Source organism: Haplochromis burtoni, unplaced genomic scaffold (genome assembly GCF_018398535.1).
Source record: "Haplochromis burtoni strain Fernald_Lab_line unplaced genomic scaffold, NCSU_Asbu1 Contig_401, whole genome shotgun sequence".
Taxonomy (NCBI): Eukaryota; Metazoa; Chordata; class Actinopteri; order Cichliformes; family Cichlidae; genus Haplochromis; species Haplochromis burtoni.
Window position 1 is genome coordinate 466512 of NW_024582762.1, and position 11568 is coordinate 478079.

At 38.3% G+C, this 11568-nt stretch overlaps 1 protein-coding gene across 1 annotated transcript; it reads left to right on the top strand.

Moving 5' to 3' along the window:
• Nucleotides 1-8361: 8361 nt before the first annotated feature.
• On the top strand, nucleotides 8362-11256 carry LOC102314224 (myoblast determination protein 1 homolog). The gene is made up of 3 exons (XM_005944430.2): nucleotides 8362-9121; nucleotides 9537-9609; nucleotides 10535-11256. Exons 1-3 carry the CDS (start codon nucleotides 8591-8593, stop codon nucleotides 10738-10740), a joined length of 810 nt encoding a protein of 269 aa, XP_005944492.1. The 5' UTR covers nucleotides 8362-8590; the 3' UTR covers nucleotides 10741-11256.
• The last annotated feature ends 312 nt before the right edge of the window (nucleotides 11257-11568 follow it).

The following is an 11568-nucleotide window of genomic DNA, read 5'->3' on the forward strand; positions in this document are numbered from 1 at the left end:
TGTTCTGAAACAATGATTAAGTGGAATGAAAATATGTGCAAATACAATGAAATCATGACATCAGATTTTAAAGAATGACTAGTGGTGTTACAAATGTGATCAAATGTGAGTTTTGTACTGAGAGATTTAAAAATGCACACTTTAGTTATGAAAATAGTACCAAACCAATTAAAAAAAACTGTAATTATGAAAGAAGTTTGTTTTCTTTTCCAAATATGTCCTAGTCTGTTAATTGTTGATGCTCTCTTTTTGATTTATTTTTGCAACTTACAGAAATGATAACCAGAACTCGCATTGATATCTCCTTTGACTGCTGAAGGTTCTGGGACCATAGAAATGAGCATTTCCAATTGTAAATGCCTCACTCCAGTCAGTTAAATAGAAATAAGACCAAATAAAAAAATGAAGGTTAGAGCAGGATAAAAAGCCTGCTGTCATAAAGTCGAGATTCTGTACAAATGTTTGATTGAGTTTTGTGCAAATTAATGTATATTTCCATCCAGTATCGTCCAACTCTCTGTTTGCATCAGAGAACAGGAAAAGGGTGCAATGTGATGTCTGCCCATCCATTTTCTGCTGCTTGGTTCACACAGGTCCTGATGCCTTTATCAGCTGTCACAGGGCAGGAAGCAGGGTACACCCAGGACAGGTCTGTCACAGGACTAACACAGATAGACAGAAAACCATCCACACTCCCATTTATACTATAATCTGGTAAAAGCAAGTCTTTTATTCACTATGTTCACTTAGCCATTTGTCACATTTTGCTTTATTGGCAAAAAGTGTGTTAAAGTGTGTTTGTGCAAGTGCATAAAGTGAAAGTGTGATAGCTCTTCAGCTTTGCCTGCCATATGCTTGACAGCTTGACATGACTCAATTTCCCCTAACTATGCTGATATACGGATGATTTCAGAGGCTGTTTGGTGACAACTTCTTTCTTTGAAGGTCTACGTGACCTTCAGGGATCTGAAGCTGTTGCGTCTCCTCTCCACTGAAAAGAAAGACAGAAGGAGGGAAACCTCTCAGAAGCCAGAAGACAATCACTTTGCTGTTACTGTTAACAGGAGTTGTAAAACTGCTATGTGTATCTGTGGGTTTCCCTCGGGCTCCATCTGGAATCCACATCCGGGTTTGGCAGGCCGTTGTGCGTGTCCCAACTTGTCCCATCAGATTGAGGTCTCATGGTTTCCTTGTTTGAGCTTTGATGGCAATGCTGACGACAAGTGAAGATTTACCATTTGTTTGTTTTTCATTTGGAAGAAAAAACAACAGCCACAACAAACAAAACTGTTAGGACGGTGTGCTGATTTAAGCAGTGTTTTTCTTTTCTTTTCTTTTTTTTATTTTCATGGCTACTAGACTAAGCAAGTACATGCACTGCTGACAACGTCACACTTTACACGAATAAAGAAAATATAGTTTAGTTTTCCTAGTTTTGTTTTGTAGTTTTATAAGTATGCATATAGTCATCACATTTTGTAACACAAAATAAATTAAAAAACTGGAAATCAACTCCAACAGCAGTATGTCACTGAACACAACTTATATTATATAGTAAAAACTGATGGGGCATGAGCTCCCAGTGTGATAACAAGGGTACGTATAAGGTGAGACATCCAGTATAACAGCTAGCAGATGAACATAAAGAGCATGGAAAATCCAGATTGAAGATGGAAAAACATGGAAAAACAATTATTCCATGGAAGCTAATCAGATAGTACTGATGAAATAGCACTTACTTAATTGATTAAATATTAACTGGTTAATTATTAATTATTTTACAGAAAATAAACAATTAAGGCAAACGGATTTTTACACATACATTTTATGGGGTAATTGTTTCTTAAACTTGCTAGTTTCCCATTTTTAAACTTACTTTGAAGTAAGTTGTGAGCCAGATAGCAAAAGGCTAAGAATACATTTAGTTATGCTCCACAATTTTTTTTTAATTAAAAAAAAAATATATATATATATAATTTAGTGAAAGAAACTTAACAAAAATTGGGTTTATGATTTAGGATGTAAGACTCTTTAAGGTTAATATTCTGGTTGAATTTGTGCAAATTTAACAAAATGCAAATGATCAAATTATTGAAAAAAACTTAAGGAGAGAGCATTACAACAGTTACAAATTATAATCTTTATTGGAGGAAATATGTTTGTAAATGTTACATGAAAAAAAGAACATCACATTTTCCCCCTAACATTTTGAAATCTTCATAACAAAGAAGATTCAAGACTCAATTTCCACTTAAGCATCACAATCTAAAGCTAAAATCCACATTTTTGTTCAGCATGAGTTTTTTTAATGCCAATAAAGAAGGTCTACATTTTGATACCAGGCTCTTCTGCATCAAAATACTTAACACCGTGGAGTTAGTAGTGGTGGTGTAGTTAGTTAATTATATTTCATGTAATGTTACATGTTCACATCAGCATGCCTCCCACACATCCAGTGTTAGAAGAAGCTGATGGCGTAAGACTGGACAAAGTAATGAGGAGTATTTTTCCCAGGCATCAAACTCATACATGCGTGATGGGGATTTTGAGAAATTTGGGAGGAGTTCTGCAAGAAAGCATTCAGCACAGAAACACAGAAACACCAAAATATCAGATGAGTATCACATAGTCAAAGATGAGTCACTTTGTTTCTATCTGACTACACAAAGGGCTTGTTCAATAAAAATTTCTATTATCTGATGATACAAACAGAAATTCCATGCAAAGTGAGTGGATTGCCTTAACTGTTTGTATACTTGCATGTATTTGTGCACAAATAGCCAGTCTAAGTATGAGTCTGTATAATGAGTATAATGAGTGTGTGAGAAGTTAACTAGCAATGTAAATTTTTGTTTGTTTATTTTTTAGTCCATGGCTTTAAATGTTCACACTGCTGCCAAATATTCAGCCTCTCCCATCTTCAAAGCTCGGTACTAACTAGTTTCTACTTGGCTCTGACCAGGCATCTGTTTGGCGGCTTGCTTAGATGTTAAATCTTTCAGGCACAGTCCCAGCTGCATAGCGTCAGATCAGCCTTACTCATAAGCTTTAATATCAGACTATAAGGCAGAATTGTAGCAGCAACAGTTTCTATCTATCTATCTATCTATCTATCTATCTATCTATCTATCTATCTATCTATCTATCTATCTATCTATCTATCTATCTATCTATCTATCTATCTATATGCACTTTTTCTCCATCTGCAGTGGAACTCAGTAAATCAGTTTTCATGTTAGCGATTTGCTCACACCATTTCTAGTGTAAATAAGTCCAGTACATTTAGTACAAAGCTACCTTATAACAGAAAGATATAAATCAGAAAAGTTGCCAACACTCTGCTGACTCAGTACCTGCAGAGTTCCAAACCTCCTCAGGCATTACAGTTTTTCTCCATTGGTTTGGCTCATTTCTTAAAACAGAAATTACATTCTCAAAATAACATGGACAAACCTCCAAACCTCTTGGCAAATGTTCACAACAGAATGGCATTTCTCATTCATTTTATCAAATGGCAAATGCCTAAGTACATGTCTCAATTGTCTCAGTACATCTTTGCAAATGATTAAGTACAAGTAGCTTACAGTTATACAGTTAGCCCACATTTAGCACATTTTCCAAATGAATAGATCTCGTAGATCTAAACTATTTAGTTGATTCTCAGTCTAATGATCATTCCCTCCTAAACATGTCAGCATGATTTCATTGTATAAGTACTCGCATGCACAACTGTCTGTTCAATTGTCAAAATTGGTCAAGAACATAATACCATGAATATTTGATAAATTGATGACAGTCATTGACAGTCAGGTGAAACTAGACTAACGAAGGGGGAGTGTCACACACAGGTGTTTTCCATGATTGTGTGCTGCCAAACACAGATATATAGAGCTTGACCAGAGCCAGTCCGATCTCTGAACATGGATAGACAAGGCCAAGCAAACTGACAAGGGGAAGTTCTTCCAAGAAGAAGAAGAAGAAGAAGAAGAAGAGGAGGACTGAGAATGCGTGGTGGAGGAATAGGGGGAAGAGGCCGAGGAGCGCGAAGACACTGCGCTGTCCCGAATGAAATTTGGGCCACAATTATAGACCATGGCATAAACCATGGCCTCACAATGGCAGAGGCAGGTCGTCGAGTGCAGCCTAATGTGCCTCGCTCTACAGTGTCCTCCATCATCCAAACCTACAAAGATTTGTAACATGGTGATGGCAAATGATGCAATCACATTGAGACAGATCCGTGATGCCATCCTTCAGGATATTCCAGAATATAAACACATTAAGCATCTCCACAATAGACCGGGTTTTGAAGAAGCATCAGATGACAATGAAACAAATCTACAGGGTAGCATTTGAGAGGAAATCTGACAGAGTGAAAGGAGCTGCGCTACCAGTATGTAAATGTAAGTCAGTTACTGGTTGTCTCTCATTGTAACCTTACCTGTAATCACAGTAAACAGTAGTTCACTTATTTGGTTTCAATACCTCCTTTACCTGATTTCAGAATCATCTGACTTCAACAATTTCAACAGAAAACTGCAGTTTACTGTATGATACAATTCTCATTACAATCCTTATTTTGTTGTCCCCCAATCAAATCTATCTAATACTGTAGGTTTTACTGTAACATCTCAGTAAGTCATCAGTATTTCCCACTCCCCTTTCTATCAAATACCCCTGCAGTACTTCCTCATAGGCCTATCACTAGTTTAGAACCACTGGAGTAGTAGCCTGTAGTATATTGAACCTGTGGGGGAGAACATGTAATTGTCTAACTGTAGTATATGACTCTTCTGTATGACTGATTTTATGTTCTTTACTCTATTTTAGAGAATAATGTCATTGGAAAGACATGAGACCCCTTACATCCTGGTGTTCGTGGATGAAGCTGGCTTCAACCTGGCCAAGGGCCGAAGACGTGGCCATAATATTATTGGCCACTGGGCCACAGTGGATGTCCCAGGTCAGCGAGGGGGCAATATAACTATGTGTGCTGCCATTTCTGAGAATGGTGTGGCCACTTACATCCCCAGTCTTGGCCCATACAACACACAGAAGCTCCTCATCTTCTTGGATCGCCTTTATACCGATTTTATCCCTAAAAATGAGAGGGGACTCATAGGGCCTCACCTACCCATTTATGTGTGGGACAATGTCAGTTTCCACCATAGCCCACTCATTAGGGGATGGTTTGCAACGCATCCAATGATGGTCATGGGGTTCCTACCACCTTACTCTTCTTTCCTCAATCCGATAGAGGAGTTTTTCTCTGCTTGGAGGTGGAGAGTGTATGAGCATCATGCTCAGGATCAGCCGTCCCTGCTCCATGCTATGGACACAGCGTGTGACGACATTACAGGAGATCAATGCAGGGGATGGTTGCAGCATGCACGCCGTTTCTTCCCTCGTTGCATCGCAAGAGAAAGTATCCGCTGCGATGTGGAAGAGAATCTGTGGCCAGACGGACAACAGTGTGTAAATAATCAGGAGCGTGAAGACAGTGGACAAGAGCGGGAGAATGAGTACAGCGACCACTGAATAAGTCCTTGTTTTTTGATTTTGTTTTTATACAATTTACTACTGTAATGTACATTTTCTTTTTACATATGTATGAAACTTTCTTTGCGTGTGAATAAAAAATGGTTATCATTTCCTTGGTAGTGAGAGTGTAATCTGTGATGTCAAACCTTGGAGGCTACTCTTTTCTGTTGTATATTGTTGGTCCTCTGCCATAGTGACAAAACATCTAAACATTTTGTATGGCAGTACTCACACAATGCCAAAGGGACGATGCATTTTGGGGGCACTGACTATTCAGATTAGGAAGAAATGTAGTTTTGACACATGAGTGAACTGTTTTAGGGGAGATATGAGCTTTTGCAGGTGGACCATGTTGTTGTGATCAACCATCCAGGTTTATTTTGACAAAAGCACCAAGAATGATGAGAATGTCCGATCTGTGTCGAGAAATGAGCCAAAACTATTGAGAAGGATCTTTGCCATTTTGGAGACACTGACTGTTTAAATGAGAAAGGGCTTTAGATTGAAGCCTGAGTGAACAGTTTTGGAAGAGATATGAGCTTTTGCAGGTGACCTTTAGTGTTGTGCTAAACTGTAAGAGTGTTTTGCCAAATTATCTTAGAGTTTTGAGAGAGTTTCAAGAAATGAGCCAAACCAATGGAGAAAAACTCACAAAACTGTGCACATGATTTTGTGAATATTCAGCTTCTGTGTGCCCCTCCTTATTTTCTTAAATACTTACCTAGGTGTATTCTGAGACCAGACAGACATGACAGCTCACAAGTCCATTACTGGGCCAATAAATAGAGACAGACAATTCCCATTAACATTCATGTCTACGGCCAATGTCACCCGTTAACTTAGAACCTCTCACGTTCTGTGTAAAAACAAAAAACAAAACTCCATTTGTACTCAGTGCAAGCGCTCTCATATATTTACATAATTCCTCCTTCCTATTATATAGTTTTTGCCAGTTGCAATGACATGAACATTGTCACTTTCAAGAGTGACATTTAATTGCACTGCCATAAGGTTACGCTTGAACTGGGGGGATATGAGAGCAAGAGGGGATATTCCAAAATGATACCAGTGCTCACCTCAGCTAGAAGGGCACATGTCTTCGATTTCATGAGCTGCTAAAATTAACGCTCTCCCACTAAGCAAACTAATGCAAGGAGTCTGTGAAGTGAGGTCTTCTGTACCACCCCATTATGTTGTACTGGTTCCCTGAAGGCAAGAAAAATGGTATGATTAGGTCTACTTTTAAAAATAATCACTAATTAAAATGTCCTTATTGTTTTTGCAGTTAAGCCTTTAATAAAATCTCTCAGTCTGTTTCATACTTCATACCTTCAGACTTTCTCGTGGTGATAGTGACCAAATGTATGCTGTTGTGGCCAGAAGTTTACATACAGTCATCATGAGCATTTATTTAAAGGATTATACCTCTGTGAATGAGAGCAATCCCAAAAAATGTTCAAACTTGTGCATCCAATTGATCTTTGTAGAGTCATTAAAGTAAAATCATTCCATCCCAGAAAAGAATTAATTAACCCAATTAAAATAAATTATTAAACCCCCAAATTACCATGATATCCGTGCCCATGATTTGTGTATTTAAATCTCTGACCTCAACTGGATGTATCTGTAGTCATATATAGAAATTTCTAGGCCCTACAAGGCTCCATACAATTCATATGAGTCTAGAAGAATAATGGGATTTCAACAGTGTACACTGAAACCTTTAAAAAGAACATAGTTCACCTGTTTGGCCAAACTGACACCCCCCCCCCCCCCCCCCCACACACACACACACACAGGGAAGAGAGGGAGCCATTTCTTTCTTAGATCTGAGCCCTGACGGCTGTGTGACACGTTGACCTGCTCAGCAGGACTGTCAGGACACCGCAGTAAATCACTGTGCTTGTCTAGTGTAACTTCATTACAACTCTATTCTATATTGTTCTTGTTTATTGCAGAAAATCTTTTTCAATAACCTACACAAGAAATGTCTTGAGTAGGTTATTGTTTTTAACATTAAGCTGAATGTTATAGTATTGTTTCTGAAAGGAATTCTCTCTGATTTACTTTGGCATGGATCTTCACCTTTGAACAAACATGTTTAAGAATGAAAAAGAACATATTATCACATCTTTACGTGGGTGTGATTGGAAAATCATTGGGATCTTAAAGCAGAAATAGGGTCGGTGTCAAGCTTTCATAAATTGTCAGATAACTGTAGAAGTTGCAAATTAATAATAATTAAGCTTTCCTTTGGATATATTTCACAATATACTGGTAATTTTAACCCTATAATGCCCTTTGTATCATATTTGATACATGAGTTTCTGAGACCTCTATCTCATCAACATGATCAATACTTGCCATAATTTCAAAATGTTATGGACAAAACTCTTTTTTTTTTTCTAAAATTAACATTGTTTTTAACAAAAAGTTGCCAAAAACACCCAATGTATCATTTGTGATACAACAAATATACAATAAAAATGTATCATACACAGCATGATATGGTATCAGAAACAAACTAAGGTTCTTAGGAGAGGTGTAATGATGCTATTGAATGGCCATTCACACATGTGTTTGATCACTTAACTAGGACCATGACATGTATTCAGAACAGACTGAATGATTTGTAAAGATGGACACGATTGCTTTTTTATTGCTTCCTTATTGTTGCTGAGTTTCACCTCAGTGACCTCACATTACTCATTCATTCACACACACTCTCAAACAGACACACCCCTCACACCATTGGTCCCTTACGCAACATGCCCCGCCTCCACACTGCCTCCTTTATAAAAACAAACTAAGCTAAGGGAGGTGAAGTTCCACAGACTATCCCTTTAAACACACTCTCAGCTCCACAGAGTCACTTTTAATTTGCTTTTGAAAGGCCAGCTGACTGACAACGAGCAGCTTCTTTTTTTCACACCTTTCATGTTATGGCTTTTTAATTAAGGAGACTTTTATTGTGTTTTTCCTGTTATCACAAGGAGTTTTTAAGAAACCTTTTCATCCTCCTCACCTTTGATTTTTCGGAGGGAGTCCGATGGATCTGTCAGACTTTCCCTTCGTTCTCTCTTCAGCAGATGACCTCTATGACCCCTGCTTCAACACCAGTGACCTAAACTTTTTTGATGAACTTGACACCCGGTTGATGCATGCCAACTTTTTGAAGTCAGAGGACCATCTTCAGCACCACGTCCCCATCACAGAAGAAAAGGACCAGCATGTGAGGGCCCCTGGGGGCCTCCACCAGGCAGGTCACTGCCTGCTGTGGGCCTGCAAGGCCTGCAAGAGGAAGACAACCCATGCAGACCGGAGGAAAGCGGCGACCATGCGTGAGAGGCGACGACTCAGTAAAGTCAACGATGCATTCGAGACACTGAAACGCTGCACAGCTTCCAATCCAAACCAGAGACTGCCCAAGGTGGAGATCCTCCGCAATGCAATCAACTACATTGAGTCCCTACAGGCGCTGCTCAGAAACAACCAGGATGATAGCTTCTACCCGCAGCTCGAACACTATGGGAGTGACTCAGGAAGCTCCTGCCCCCACTCCAACTGCTCTGATGGCTCGGTGAGTCCGTGAACAGCTGAGCACTTTATGTGCTGCCTCGTTAAATGGAAAGAATCTGTTGAGGATATTTATTGTTGGCAACAGTGAAGAATTTTTTAAATGGATCCTGCAAAATGGACTCAAATGCATCTGAAATGTTTTGCAGTTATTAATTTGTCACAGTTTTAAATATGTGTGAGATGGCTGTTTCAAATGCATTTCTTGTACTATATGTTACATGTTTACTGTAGATGAGCTGTTTCAAATTTCAGTTTAGTGCCTAAATTTAGCTATAAACAGGACTCAGATTTGATTACTGTAATAAAATAAAACAATCAGAGACAGCATTAATTAGTCAGGCTGAAATATCAAGAAAACCATCAGTTTTTGTAAATGTTTGTGGTTGATTGTGACATGGTCTGATCCTTGTTTTCAGGTGGATTTTATCTCACCGAGTTCAGCCAGAAGTGAAAACAGTGACGCTTCGTACTGCAGCCAGAGAGCAGAGGGTGAGTTTGTCAGTATTGTCTTCTTATAAAACTGCTATTAGTTTACAATTTTCCAACTGTGTGTTTGCTCTCTTTTTAATTTGACCAATCCTTTACAGTCTTCGAGAATATTAACATTTTAATATTTAACAAAACATAATCATTGTTTAAAATGGCCTCTCTTTTTTTCTTCTCAGTTTTAAAGTAAAATCATCTTTTACTCTTTTTAAATACATTTTATGGGGGTTTGTTGGCTTTTAAAAAGAAAGGACAATGGAGAGAAGACAGGAAAGCCGGGAGGAGACACAGAGTAAATGGTTTTAGGGCAGATTTAAACCTATTACCATTTTGATATACTGAGTCCAGGGTTAGTGAGCTAACCCATCAGTCAGTCTTCACTCTTTTCTACTAAATCTACCGTGTAATGACATCACAAGTGTAGTTTTATAAACTCTCTTTAAAACTTTATGAAAACTTTCACCAAAAGCTGACATTTTACCAGAGCTTTGGTGAAGTTATTGATGGCAGCCAACATCACATTGTGCTAAGTTCTTGCTATCTTAACAGATGACAAAACCAATATTTCTCTTTTTTTAATATATATATATATTTTTTCTTTTAATGCATAGTGTACTGTTTCAGCTGCTAAAACATTTATGCTAGTATGATAAAAATTAGAATTATGCATAATTATTAAGCTTGAACACTAGCATGAAAAATGAACACAGGGTAGTTTGGACACTACACTGATTTGCTGCACCATCATGTGGTTCAAAGGAGAATTATGCAGGAGTTGACCATTTACTCTTTTGATACAATCAGTAGTTCTCTTAGTGCCGGCTACTATCAGCAGCATAATGCACTAGGTTTTTTTTAAGCTGGTCTTTTAATTCAATCAACAAAAGCAAGTAAACCAAAACTGATTTCTCCTGTTTCTTTTCTAAAGATTGCAGCAGCAGCAGCAGCAGCAGTAAAACATCACTCATTTCCAGTTTGGACTGTTTGTCCAGCATTGTAGAGAGGATCAGCACAGATCAGACTGCAGCCCCCCCTGGGGACTGCGTGGTCCCCCAAGGCCCTGGATCACCTCACACCGGCACTGCTATCTCCAGTCTGTCTGCCGAGTCCAGCAACATTTGTGAATCCGTCTAAAGCTGATGGCGTAGGGACTCATTTTCATCAAAAAACATCTACCTCCAGGAGGAGGAGGAGAGCACAGGTGGCATGAAGAAAAAAACAAACAACAGTGTAATATTCCTGTTTTTTTGGGGTTTTTTTTAAGTCTTCAGATTAGGGACTTATAGAAGACATTTTTTTTTCTTAAGCTAGCGTCTCACTGAATTAGATAAAGTATTTTTTCCTGTGGTTGAAGACTTTTCTGGTGGATGACAAATTAAGTTTGAGTCTAGCGTCATCAGTTTTTAGCCTCCTGGATGAACCAAAAACTGCAGAGTGGCTGATAAATCAGAGCACTGCTATAAAAGAGACGACAGTTGGATATTTATACATGCTGATGATAACTGAGGACCATTTGGTGCACCTGCAGTTGACTGTTCATATAATACCATATAGTACTTTCAAATGGTTGCTAAAATAGTTGTGTAACACAGTATGTTTCTATATTATTTATGTATTACTGAAATGTAAATAAAGACATATTTATATTCTGATTCCTTTATTTAAATATGATCACCCCATAGCTTTCATCTTCCCTTATATTTTACTCTTCATTTTCAATAAGAGACAGCTGCCAACATCTGGATTTTTGGGGACACACCATTGATATATGGTCACCTTTTAAGTCAATGCAACAGTCAAAGATCATGAGTATTATTCATTCGGAGTTCAACTGACAAAAAGAGCCTAAAGCTGTCTTTTACTTCTGGTTTTGGTCTCCAATTGTGCTGAGCAGGTGGTGTAACTTGTGTGGATACTTTTGGTTTCACTCTAAAATCATCTTTACGTTTTAAAAACATCACT

What these genes read in the sequence shown, in the direction of transcription:
- LOC102314224 (XM_005944430.2), top strand. Translation starts at nt 8,591, where the DNA reads ATGGATCTGTCAGACTTTCCCTTCGTTCTCTCTTCAGCAGATGACCTC. An exon ending in CCAACTGCTCTGATGGCTCG is followed by an intron (nt 9,122 to 9,536) that starts GTGAGTCCGTGA and finishes CCTTGTTTTCAG; the next exon opens with GTGGATTTTATCTCACCGAG. An exon ending in CTGCAGCCAGAGAGCAGAGG is followed by an intron (nt 9,610 to 10,534) that starts GTGAGTTTGTCA and finishes TCTTTTCTAAAG; the next exon opens with ATTGCAGCAGCAGCAGCAGC.